This window comes from Cloeon dipterum, chromosome 3 (assembly GCF_949628265.1).
Source record: "Cloeon dipterum chromosome 3, ieCloDipt1.1, whole genome shotgun sequence".
NCBI lineage: Eukaryota > Metazoa > Arthropoda > Insecta > Ephemeroptera > Baetidae > Cloeon > Cloeon dipterum.
This window is the reverse complement of record NC_088788.1, coordinates 33,567,302-33,580,652: the sequence shown is the minus strand read 5'-3', so window position 1 is coordinate 33,580,652 and position 13,351 is coordinate 33,567,302. Positions and strand designations below refer to the sequence as shown.

Here is a 13,351-nt window from a genome sequence, read left to right as displayed (position 1 = left end):
GGCGCGAGAACACCAACAAAATAAAGTTACTACTGACAATGAATATTAAGATGCTTTGAATGAATTAGCAGGGCATTATTTTGAAATTTTTACGACTGTTTTGAAAGCTGAATTAGGTCTACAGGAGAGAGTGCATCGAGGTAATAAAATTCATAGTAAAATGCATAAATCATTTATTTTATTTTTATTTTAATACCAGAATATCATATTCCTATTATACATTTTTTTTTACAAAATTAACCCATGTATCCAATTTAATTTTACTTCTGTACGCCAAATTCATAAATAATCTCCTAAAAAATCTGACAAATCCAAGATCTTTGATATTATTTGCATATCAATAGGACACACGAATACAAATACGTTCAATAAAAGGTTTTCCAGAAGACAAGGTACCAAAAAATAATATCTTGTGTTCTAGTTTAATGAGATGCCACATGAATATTAAAAAAATCGTGCGTTGAAATAATGTTGGCGAAGTAATGGACCGGTGCAGGCGCACATGTCTCTTTGCTAAACATGCTCTACTTTGATGAGAATCGCACAAATGTTTTGTGCAAATTTAATATGTATTAACTAATAATTCAATAAAATACAAGTACATATAAAACACCACTCAGGCGTCCTTAATAATATGATCATTAAATAAATTATCTAAATTATAATATATACCATACATATCAATCATTATGGTAACTGGCGTTTCGTTTAAGGAACATTAACTGAGTGATAAATTTTGACATCCAAACCTCCAATAAGCTATTGTGTCTAACCACCTTTTTATCTCAGCAACATTTTCACCATATGATTTGTACATGTTGAGCATTATATTACGAACACCACTGAGCAATAAATAGTGTGACGCAGTCCTTCAGAGCTCAAAATATTTAAAAACAAAACATCCAAAATTGTTAAAAATTAATTTTTAAGCGAAATTTCGACATTTTTGTACATGATTTGTCTTTACACTCATTTAGAATAAAAAGTAAAAAAAACTTTTGTATCAAAAGCACCTGACGCAACAGCCGTCCCCAAAATTAAAAACAGCGACTTGATCAGTTAATCATGCAGTTTAATATCAAGGTTTTGCATCTCCCATGCGTATCTTTTAGATTTTGAGCGTGGACGGAAGTTGGCATTACCATACTTATAGTAATCGGAGCACCGTGAGACGTAATGACCTCTCATGGGATGAAAGCCGCGACTTCTTTCATTTGCATACCCACGAATTTGATTTTTTCCTCTAGTACTTTTTCCTCGAATTGATCCCATATTTGGATTGTGTGATGGAAATTTGAGCGTTTTCTTTGATTTAGAAGTTTCAGTTTCGCTGTTGGCTATTGTTGTTCCGGTTCTATCCGTCTGAAAATTGTAAATCAATAAATTACTCTTTCAGAGAGTACCTTTGCATACAAACAAAAAATATGATAGCATCATGCAGCATTTTATCTATAAACCAATTATTTGTAAAATCTTCTACAAAATATGTGGTTGCTATGTTTCCTGATCTACAACTAGAGTCTCAGGTCTCAGCTGTGCCCGCGCCATCCAGCTAATATTGGGTCACTAGGTCAGCTGTCATGACTTCAGCAAAGCAACCAGTAAAAAAGGCCGTTAAGCACACTATTAAACTTTGATAATTTTTCAGCTGCAGTCTCTGGGCAAAAATTCAGCTGCAGCTGGTTCAGCTAGCTGCCGCCTTAGATTGCGTGGCCGATACCTCTTAATCTACAATGTATTTACTTTATTAGCTCTCTTTGCTTGAGGTGGAACAGCTTCAGATGCATCTAAGGAAGCACTTCGTTTCAAATTAGAATTTTTCTTTTTCATTCTTAAGGTAGCGCCAATCTATAAGCACAGGTGTGAAAAACTGCAAGAGTATACAACAAGTTGAATTTACTTCAGTCTTATCAGCTCCACTTGACTCAACAGGATCACTTTTCTCCATTTTGACGTTGGTTGTGACCAATTTTTCACTCTACAAGAGATATATTACTGTTGTAAATGAAAATAACTGAGCACTGAGCTATATTACTTGCCATTTGAGTTTTCTTGACTTTGGATGAAGCATCTTCATCTAAATCATCATTTCCCCTCATATTCTTTTCATTCTAAAAACTATCAGTTACAGAGGGATAAAAATGTGAGAGAGTATTCTCCATACCTGCAACATTGCTGCTTCAGTCAAAAAGGAAAAAGTTTCATATTCTTTGTTTTTAACACGCCTGTCGACCTTAAAATTTTTGAAAAGTTGGTATAGTTTGCTGTGAATAGCGTGGCTATATTACATTCAAATTGATTGAGAAATTACCTGCTTTGATTTGTTAATTGTATAAGATTTGGGGTCCACATCAGGCACATTCTTTCCTTTGTGAGCAAAGAGGGATGAGCTAACCTATTAAAAATATTTACAATTGAGAAGAGATAGTAGCTTGCAAAATGTACCTCAGTCTGGACTTCTACACTAGAAACTGGAGGATCATCCACATCTTTTCTAATGCATTTCTCAGTCTGGAAAAGAAAAAATAACTATTAGATCAGCAAAATGATTAATACATGATTTGACTCATACTTGAGTGGCAATCGTCTGAAAGGTTTTAACGACTGGTGCATTGGAACTGGTGAGCTCATCTTCACAGTATGTCTAATAGAATTTTTATTAATTAATGCGTGGTTTTCTGCTATACTTTCACTCAATTAACCTGAGTTTCCATCTCGCTCATTTTTTTCTCGGGACCGTTCTCTTTGCTCGCTAAAGGATGACTACACTTGAAACACAGTCTGCCATTTGTGTTCTGGAAAAAAAATAATTTAAAATTTATTTTCGGTTTGCGCAGCCTAATATTAACTGTTTCATCGCGTTTTACTGTTTCCACCTCGGTTTTGGAAGTTTTGACAGGCGGTTCACTACTTACGACTTTTGTAGCAGTCTGAAACAAATATATTGCATTTAAATAAACCGTAGGTTCAATTTTGAATTTCAGACCGGACGAGAGGCAAAAAACCTAAATGAAAATAAACCTTACTTTGGTTCCCTGCGCCTTTGACACTTTCATGACATCTACTAAATTTCTAGCATCCATGGTCCTTATCTCTTTTTCTAAAAAAAGTAAAAAATTTATTGGAGTTAGAAAAAGTTGAGAGTTGACTTAATAAAATAGACCTTCTCTTATTACTGTTGAAGTGGTTGTGGGAATATTTTGCGGTCTGTGGCATGGATTTGGCAAATTAGGGTCAAAGTATGGCATCATGATTGGTGGCAAAGGACGAGGTGGATGTGGCCAACGATGCATAGTGTTGTGATGGACGATTGGTAAAGGTTGTCCATACAAATGGGGAGGTGATAGAGGTCGTGGTTGTACAGGTGCAAAAGGAAGCAGCGGACGTTGTGCGGCGTAAGGAAATGGTTGAGAGGGTAATAATCTGTTTTGATGGGTTGGAATTTGAGTATTTATCCCTTTGGCAATCGATTGACGATTCGAACTAATGACTTTTGCAGCCCTTTCAGAATTTGACTGATTTTCCTCCTTTGAAGGCAACTAAGAATTTAAAATAAATCAATACCTCACATTAAAACTGTTTTCTGATTAAATTGCTCACGTTTGATTTGCTGATATTTCCATATTTGTTTGCTGTTTGAGTGGTTATTTTGCTCTGGCTAGTTGGAGACGGTGTTGACGGAGGAGACCGACTGCTACATGCAGCAGAAGCTGGGCTAAGTAGATCTTCAACAAACTTTACCAATTTGTCCTCATCCAAGATGGTATTTTGCGTTACTACAGGTGGATTGTTTTCACAACTAAGTGAAGGCCTTTGGTTCTCTTTCATATTTATCTTTATCTTTTTGAACGTCACGGTCTTGATGGACGCAGCGTGGTATTCATCACCAAGTAGAATTTGGTTCTCACTTGCATTTTTGGTATTTGCCTCAGGACAGACTACATCAGAATTTTCCATGCAGTCAGACAAGTTCTCTTTCTTTATTGGTAAATCTATGATTTTTACCACAGCAGGAGTCTCTTCAGGCAAAGCTGATGATTGGGCCGCATCTGAATTACGAGAAATTGAAATAGATGAGTGAAAGCACTCAGACTTAACAAACCTTCAGGTGAGATATCTTCCTGTTGTATTTGAGGTTGCATATTCATGATATCCAGAAGGTCATCGAAATAATTATCTGGTAAATCAGAAGCCTTAATTCGGTAATCATCAGTTGCTCGAGTAGATTTTGATACAGCCTGAGAGTACAAGATATAATTGTTATATTAATTAAATTTGGTCGTCTGTTTTGCCAGTTACAGGAAGTGTTGAGGAAACTGAAGCAGAATCAGCTTCTTTAGGAAATTGCTGTGTAATTTGGTCGTCTATTTTGCCAGTTACAGGAAGTGTTGTGGAAACTGATGCAGAATCAGCTTGTTTAGGAACTTGCTGTGTAATTTGGTCGTCTTTTTTGCCAGTTACAGCAAGTGTTGCTGAAACTGATGCAGAATCAACTTGTTTAGGAACTTGCTGTGAAGTGTTCAAAGAGTGCGAATTGACCAGGAGGCTGTTACTTTCGCAGCCAGATTCAGTTCCATCGTCAAAACTGTAAACCATCCTCACGCCACCTTTGCTATATGAGAGCATGGTGCTAAAACTCTGGAAGAACCAGGCAAATAATTATTGTATTAGTTCAATATAAATTTTTTCCATAACTTACAGATTTCCGTGTGTAACAAAAAAATTTAAAGCAGTCTGTTGAACGCAGTGTGAGCATCAGTGTTCATGCGACACGTGTCTTATCTGTGAACAGGCACGAAAGTTATATTATTTAAAACTGGGTGCTGAATGATAACAATTACAACAGAACTAAGAAATAATGCACACATGCAGGATATAGCATGCAAATTAAAAATAACGTTATGTTTATATTCGTCAACGCTGATAGTCATAACTAAAAAGGTAAAACAGCAGTAGTTGTACAGCAGTATGGGAACGTGGTATTGTTTTAATAAATCGTCCCTAAAAAATTCACTCATAGCCACTTAATCCTAATAGTCAAGTCCGCGCAGAGAAGAGCAATAAAATTATACATTATTTTTAAATTTTCATTGAGAATTTCAATTAATTCATAGATAAAATATGAAAGATTTGACGTTATTTATCGTTCTTATAAACTAGCAATGTTATTGAATAAAAGAACCAACAACCTGGAAACACTCTATGTGCAATCTAGGGAAGAATTTCAAAAGAAAGGAATATTGATCAAATCAAGTAAAAATTTCGACACACGAGGTTGCTTTTTCTATTGTTAAACTAAACGGATTGCATCCTCGTTGCTTACAAATATTTCTCAATTGAATAGTGTCGGCCGCAATAACTTTAAATGACACAATGTGCGGCGTGTCACTTTTGTGACAAACGAAATGCCATACCCATTTAGCTCTGCCAAACTGCAAATTAACGTTTTTCCAAAACGCACCTATGACCACGCATTATCTTGGGCAATCAATTTTTAATGCTGGGAACAAACAAACGCGTCAAACTAAAAAATATTGCCATCTAACCAATTGAAAAACCTTTCCTTTTGAACTCATTTCGCTCGCGGGAATGCACAATGAAATCGTGCCGATCGGACTGCTTAATGCTCCGCAATTTATATACGTATAATTCCTATACTGGCGAGTTGTCGCTGATTTTTATTAAGGAATATTCATTAACCGAAATACGCAAAATGACGGCCAGTCGGAACGCTGCTTCCGTGGAATTGTTCATTATTTTAAATGGGATATATATGTCGAAGTGCTGAGATTTTATCAGCAAGTTAAGGCCGAGCTGTTTTCTAATGTACTACTTAAGAGCAGGTTAATACTAAAAGAATGCACCTTCTTTCCCTTTCAGTTCTGGCATCACAATTACAATTTTCATGAAATACATAGCAAACGCTAAATTTGTTAATAGAAAATCGAGGAATTAAAAGGAAAATTTTTAACAATGAGGCCGTTTTTTATAGAAAGAAGAATGATGTTTAAGTTTCAGAATATGAGTTTTATGTGCATTGAAAATAGAGACCTAATGAAAAAATGGACTAATTGCAATCGGCACTGCGTACGGGCATGAACCGGTAAGATCCTTTCCTGACCCGACAAAATAATATGCCTTTCAACTAGAACGTCTTGAACCTGCGGCACACTGACCTTGTCTTCTTCCCCTTCTTTCAAAGCGGCCAGACACTGACTGACTGACGACGCAAGAGCGAGAATCGTTCAAGGACGCGCCCTGCGAGGGGACAACACGGCACATCCCCGCCTCCAGCCGCCCCCAGCAAAAAGGCTTTTGACGGAAGCGCCTTATCATACGCAGGGTATGCAAGCCCTATAACGACCTGCCACCGAGTTTGAAGTATTGTGTGACGCATAAAATTTCCCCTCCCTATGCGAGTAGTTCTTGTGTTGCAATTTTAAAGTGTTTCTGAGTGTTGAATTAAATTTATTAACTAACGGACGTGACAACGACGAATCAATTCTTTGTTTCAGGCGTTTATGCAGATACTAACTGTCCATTTTTTGCCATAATGCAATGCGTAATTTTTCCGCTACCACGACGCATTATTCGCGAATCTCAATAATTTATGCATGTAAATATTAAATATTTAAAATGAGCAATAAACATTAATATATATGAAATAATTGGAAAGTCATCGTATTATGCCTACTAATTTTCGGCTGTTAACTGCACCCTGTTTCAAAAACATAGAATACGACGTTAAATTTACAGCAGGTTAATTAATAATTTTAAAGAAAATATTAAGTTATTTACATATTTCATGGCACAAACTCGAATTGCTGGTTGGTAAAGGTAATGTGCCTTTCGGAAAGCACAAACAAAACAAGCAATCGAATAAACATTTTTAAGGAATATTTTTGACTCACATTTGAAAACAACCCTCCACATATCAATGAGCTAGATATGGGGTGGCTGATGACATTATAACGGCCGTAGACTAGTTTCATCTATTCAGGCTATTCAGTATCCGGAGTTGATTTCTTTTTGCCCAAATACACGCTTCTTCTGCTTCAGCTCGAGTCCAAACTCTAGAAGCGTGCTACGGACCAGCTGTCCTTCGAATGATTGAGGAAGAGCTGGCGCAAGCGCAGCACTACAGGTTCAGGTGGGTTATTTTTCTCACACACCAAGGGTTGGTTACGCCCCTAAGCAGCCTCTGCGTTCTCAAAGCTTTTTCTGTAATTTCTTTTTTATTTACAAGATCGAGACATTTTCCCAGTCGAAAAATATCCTGAAAATATATTTTTTAAATTACCTGCTGTAAATTTTTTGACTATTCTGCATTATTATCTAAATAGAGATTAATTTTTTTCCATGAAATAAGGCTGCAGTTGACAGCCGAAGTAGGCATAAAAGAAAACGACGACTTTTTACTGTTTTCAATGAGGAATGCGCGAATAGGCCATCCGAATTTTCCTCCTGATTATCATTCAAATTAACGGACTGTTTTTTTTAAATGTTTCAATTAAAAATATTGTGCTAATTGAAGAAGAAAATTGAAGAAGCAATAATCTCAAGCTACCATTGATCATTACTTCCTTCCAAATGTTGTTCCTACATAATAATTGTCTCATTACTTTATGGATGTGTGCTGATTTGGGGCAGAGTTTCCCTGTCAAGTGTCAGCCCATAATAAATTTAATTTTGAAACTAATTCGAAGACCAGCAGAAAATATTGTGTAGGGTAGATGAGCAAAAGAGAAGATAATGCGTCTTAATTCCCTTAATTCCTCAGTCATTTATTTTTGAGTGTAGCAATAATTATTATTGTATAATTGGTCGATATAAAAATACATATCTGCATTACAACTTCTATAATAACACGCAGGATTTAATTTCCCGGCCGGAGAGCGAGTAAGCGACATGACCACTGCGTGCGGAGGTTGGTTGATCGGTCAGTTAATTAAAGGTGGCAGGTTGAGAAGCGCATGCGTATGCCAGCATGTGCGGGAACCGGCAAATTTGCATAGGTATACGCACAAAACTAGCACTGTTACTTGTAAAATTATGTATGATGTGCTCCCTCGTGCCCTCCTCAACCTCTATATATGTGCATTGCTCTGTATGACAATCACATAACGATAACATTAGAATCTCTGTGATAGCGTCATTATTTGCGGTTAAAATTTACTTACCGTGCACTTTACTCCTCTACTGGTTTGTCCACTTTTGGTGTCTCGTTGTTTGGGTAACGATGGCAACAACAACCGTCCTTCAGCTGAGTGCAGAGCATAGGATGACGACAGACTATTACTATTACTTCTACTGGCTGGGTCATGATCGAAATCGAAGCTATGTATGATAATATGACGGCTGATGGCTATGACCAGTAAGACCATGAAACACGAAAGCGTGTAAGCTTAAGGCTTATAATCAGTAATGGGCGTTATGGCTACGGGCAGCTAAGGGAATTGGTGCCAACCCAACAGTTGTGGCAGCAATATGCATGGACTGCATGACCGAAATTTACATAGATGACCAATGTGTGAATCTTATTATATCACATCGTAAAACATGTCATCCTAACTCCATATTTTTGGTTAAAAAGAAAAAAGTGCGTAACAGCATTAGCTGCGTTTGCGCACCAGTTAAAATTTTATCCATTTCATCAAATTTCCTGACAATTAATATTGTAGTTGTAAAAATTATGGTGTTTAATCTGATTAAAAATGATGTTATATATATTATGATAATTATAATTACTCTTTTTTACTGTCTCTCGAAAGTCGCACGTGGTATAATAATATTGGAACGAAACTATCGTCAATGCCATTTTCAAAAGTTTGAGAGTAAAAAGGAACAGTTTGGCTCAGTTGGGTCCCTAAAAGAGACTCGAGACACTCGACGGAAACGGAAGCGAAACAAGACTTGTGCTTAGTACAAAGAGCAAAATAAGGGAATTCAACATGAAGCAAAAATCTTGATAAAATAATCAACATACTGAAATTTTTGGTGTCTTTCTCAAAAATTAAAAAACAATTTTGCATAAAAATTGGCTGCAACATAGTAAAATAAAATTTTAAACTATAAATATTCGTCGATTAATAAATTCTAATTGACATCCGGCCCATGATATAAGCAAAAAATCCTCATCTTCCGTGAAATCCTTTCTCGTATATATATCCATTGCAATTAACATAATGCTGTGGCGGGTATTTCCACAATTTGGAACAAGAAGAAAAGAGAATAAGTTATAAATGTGCCTAAATATTCTCTGATTTTAAATGTGCCACTGATACCTCGCTATCAGACTAATAATTGTTTTCTACTATTAGTATTTTTTAAATACCTCATAATTATGAAATAATAAATATATGCAAAGAGTTGAAAATAGTCGTTTTTGTAATTTTTCGTTGTAAAATTTACATATTTTTTTGCATTTTGCGCAAGGTTGACAGTTTCTTTGGGTAAATTTCAACACAAATCATGGTTTACACTTTTTTGCATTTCTTTAGGAGTTTTACTTGAGTGAGATTATAATTAAGCGACACGCTTTCAAAATTAATGTGGTTCAGTATAGTGATCAAATATTTAACAATAAACTGAATACCCTAGTTCCTAGTTGTTGAGAGGGTTCATTTAAAAGCAAAATAACTCTTACAGTTTTGAAAACCAGACGAGTTGAACTTATATGGACATTACCAGAAATCTGGTGTGAAACTCGTTTTGTTTGTGCTTCACGGGCGATAGTCCGACTTCAGAATATATAAACTGAAGTGGAACGCTGCTATTAATCTGAAACTTGCTTAATTTATGGGTGCTGAAGTAGATATTTAACATGCAGTGTATCATTCGTTGTTATAATAACCTTTAAAATGCGTATGTGCTATTTTACCTGGTATGAAACATATTTTTCAGAATAAAATAAGGAATTAACGAGATGTTCGATAACTAATTAAATAATATGGATTCCCCTTAATACTTCCAAATGTGTAAAATTATATATTTTAAAACAAATATTGTACTTTAATATTTGAGAGTTCATGATGTGTTTATTAATATATCAATCTTTTATAGCTCGCTGTTTTCTCAAAAGTATTTCGTTAGGCAGCCAGTGTAACTGCTTCGTCAAGCGAATTGCATAATATACAAATTAAAATCTATAAATAGCCGCAAGATAGCTCTTCGCCAGATAATAATTTATAATTAACTGTTCATTAGTGTACTGTATGTACTAATAATATTTTAAAATGAATTTTGAATCTCATTAGAGGGTTATCTTAATAAAATCTGTAAACTCTATCAAATTTTGCAATGTTCTGAAACGTTTATTTTTGTATTTAACTACTTCTTTGCGGGGCAGTTGTACATAATGTTAATTTTGTCGATGTCCGACTGGCTGAGTCCATCTCTCTGACCGATCGGAATTCCAGCAGGCTGTTGAATTTTTGTTAAAATTAATACTCGAGATCTTTAGCAACTCAAAATATTTTTGTGCTCACTTTCGTTTCAATTGTTGGTAAACCGTTCACAGAGAATGATGACTCAGAGTAATGCAAGACACTGCCAAAATCGTACGAAATGCCAAATGCAGTTGTGTCTGGTGCGATTTCAAAGTTGTGCTCGTGACCTGAAAACAAACATTGATGATTGTTAAATATCATTTTATAATAGATAATATTGCCATTAATATATTGTCTTGGATGCTTTGGGACCATTGGGCGCTCATTTACTTTACCGTTAATTGTTGAGTTAGCAAAAAAAGCATAGTTTCATTGAGTAATGTGATAAGGAATTAATTATATTTTAGTACCAATCTCGATATTTTCCCAGAGTATGCTCACGAAACCGTCTCGATCGGTTCTAGTTTGCTCATGATGGAAGCCAAGGGCGTGCATCAACTCGTGGATAGGGGTTCCAGCCTACATGATAGAAAGTAATGTTATTAAAATTTTTGGACATAGCCACAGTGCCACAATGTTAGCACCCTGTAAAAATTTCGGCCCTTTTGTGTCTATTAGCATTGCACAGCCATAAATATTTTTCACGTCAAATATAAAAAAGTGAATAATCTTGTGTTATGCTGTTATGCTAAATTCTTTACTAACAATTTTATTAAAAAAACTACTTATTTTCATACTTTATCGATCAATAATTGTGATGCGTTAATTTAGTAAATAAAAAATAAATAAAAAGTTGCGAATATTTTACCCTCCTTATGCAGCCTGGAGGATGCAAATTAAGATACTGCACTCCACCCTTCCTTCCGACCGTCGACCAGCACCCTGTATCTTCGCCTTGAATCACTACATAGTCAGTTTGCGTTCCATTGTAGGGGACGAAAGTGATGCAAGTGTTTTGGTGGTACGAATCAATTGCATCTCTGAGATATTGCAGTTCAGTGGCGGCTAATTGTGAATACATATTAATTAAACTTATTGATAAAGATCTGTGCATTATACAAAAAACGCCGTCCAAGATCACATAAGGAACAACTCCACCAGACCACCTGAACGCGGTGTTAGTGAGACCATTTCTATCTCCGTCAGGTATGGTGAGAATATCGCCTTGGTAATACGGACCGAGTTCTTCTGGATTAACCTTAGAGTCAGGATTCCAGCTAGTTCCTTGATAAAATAATCAGTTTAAACATTAATTTTATGAATGAATTGTATTAAAATCGGCACTTGTCTTACCAAGTGATTTCACAGGATAACCCAAGCTCGCTTGCCTTGCCCTTAAAACGGACTGCGCGTAAAGATCCCACTTCGATGGCAATGGGTTGCCTTGTACTGCAACAAGCAGCACACACGCCGAAAGTGCGGTTGCTAAAAACATTCTGCTATTTAAAAAAAATTGTGCAAACTGTATGGCAACGGGAGCGCAAATGCTGGAAATTGCAGCTCGTATCACGCTTTTTAAACCATTTGGTAGCACCGCGTGAGCATAACCTTTACACCGGCTTCGGGTGGTTCCCAACATTTGCATTGCTAATTATCTCTACAACAAAATTCATTGCTATCAATAGCTATATCTTTCTGGAGTACGAGGGGTACAACAAAAACATACTGCGCCGAAACTATTTTTTGAATGATCATCTTTGTTTGGGCTATCTTAATCGTGCGGCTTATCTCACTAATTGATTTACTTTAATGTTATTGAAAAACGGGTTAAATAAAACACGTGACTTTTAATTCACGTTCATAACAAGTTTCAAATTATTTTTTTACAAGTATCTTTTGTGATTTTCAAATAAAATAGCTCAATATCTGTTAAATTAGCTTTACAGGTTAACAAAAAAATATATTTTGGATTTTTGGTATACAAAGTAGTTCACTGATTTTATTGATTATATTAAAATTACCAACAGTTTGTAATGTACAACCTATGCTATATATCAGCAAGTTAAAATAATTTCACAATAAATAGTGGAATTAAATAGGCAATTAAGTCGATTGGAAAACCAATAATAAACGAAACTCAATACATCTTATGCAATGATAAATTAACCCCGGCGACTATGGATATAAAAAACATAGCTTTGACAGCTAAAAGAAATTCATTTTTCTTGGTATAGATGAAAGGATCGTGAGAAACAGTCATATATCATATATATATATATATATATATATATATATATATATATATATATATATATATATAATATATTGTGGCGCCTTGCACGGCGGTGCCCATAATATATGATGTCAGGATGTGCATCCCTTTTAAGGAGAATATTTTTATTTTGTATGACCAGGCAGTGCACGCCGCTTGATAAGCATGCAAACTTTTGAGTCTATTTCAATTTAAACGGCAATACCACCTGTGAGGTGCGCGTATATCTAACAAAGGGATGGCTTAGAATTTCCACATTTGGTCTTTGGAGCTAGCCTCAACTGCCTCATGAATATGTAGGTGGGTGATATTAATTTGTTGAGAAAGTGTCTGGAATTTTCATGTCGGAATATTTTGTAATTTAAAATGTGACATTATAATATAGTATTGATTTTAATGATTTAGTCATGATTAGGACGTACTGGATGACGTCGAAACATATAGTCGAGAAATTAAAACGACAATTTCGCAACGAGGATGAAGCCTTGTTTAATTTATTTCCAATATTTTAACGGCAATACCTTGTAAATATTTAGCTTTTTCCTCATTTTTAGATAGTATTTCAAGTAAATAATGATTTTTCACAAGGTTTCTGAAAAGCATTTTCTTACTTTAAATCAAGTAAATATAGAGCAAAGCATGTGTGTATGTGTAAAATTCCAAAATAATAGTATTTTTATTGAATACATAACTCTTGAAGTGTCCAGCCATAAATTTCAAATGTTAACAATCTCGGAGACTAAATCAAGAC

The 13,351-nt window shown here is 35.4% G+C and overlaps 2 protein-coding genes across 4 annotated transcripts; both read right to left on the bottom strand.

Moving 5' to 3' along the window:
• Positions 1-163: 163 nt before the first annotated feature.
• LOC135940487 (uncharacterized) lies at positions 164-8,438 on the bottom strand. 3 transcript variants are annotated; one of them, XM_065485393.1, is made up of 17 exons: positions 8,181-8,438; positions 4,700-4,782; positions 4,300-4,638; positions 4,103-4,238; positions 3,601-4,049; positions 3,164-3,539; positions 3,027-3,100; positions 2,850-2,930; positions 2,703-2,795; positions 2,573-2,644; positions 2,446-2,511; positions 2,312-2,395; positions 2,165-2,233; positions 2,040-2,111; positions 1,901-1,978; positions 1,744-1,848; positions 164-1,362 (listed from the first exon to the last, which is right to left on the bottom strand). In XM_065485393.1, the coding sequence occupies exons 2-17, from the start codon at positions 4,754-4,756 to the stop codon at positions 1,060-1,062; spliced, it is 2,454 nt and encodes an 817-aa protein (XP_065341465.1). In that variant the 5' UTR covers positions 4,757-4,782; positions 8,181-8,438; the 3' UTR covers positions 164-1,059. The 3 variants fall into 3 exon arrangements, with proteins under 3 accessions (XP_065341465.1, XP_065341467.1, XP_065341466.1); XM_065485395.1 differs by having other exon boundaries at positions 2,916-2,930; XM_065485394.1 differs by lacking the exon at positions 8,181-8,438 and adding an exon at positions 6,912-7,047.
• Positions 8,439-10,292: 1,854 nt separating this feature from the next.
• Positions 10,293-12,514, bottom strand: LOC135939816 (hatching enzyme 1.2-like). The gene is made up of 6 exons (XM_065484388.1): positions 11,682-12,514; positions 11,448-11,612; positions 11,197-11,393; positions 10,799-10,907; positions 10,488-10,615; positions 10,293-10,422 (listed from the first exon to the last, which is right to left on the bottom strand). The coding sequence occupies exons 1-6, from the start codon at positions 11,971-11,973 to the stop codon at positions 10,330-10,332; spliced, it is 984 nt and encodes a 327-aa protein (XP_065340460.1). The 5' UTR covers positions 11,974-12,514; the 3' UTR covers positions 10,293-10,329.
• Between the last annotated feature and the right edge of the window lie 837 nt (positions 12,515-13,351).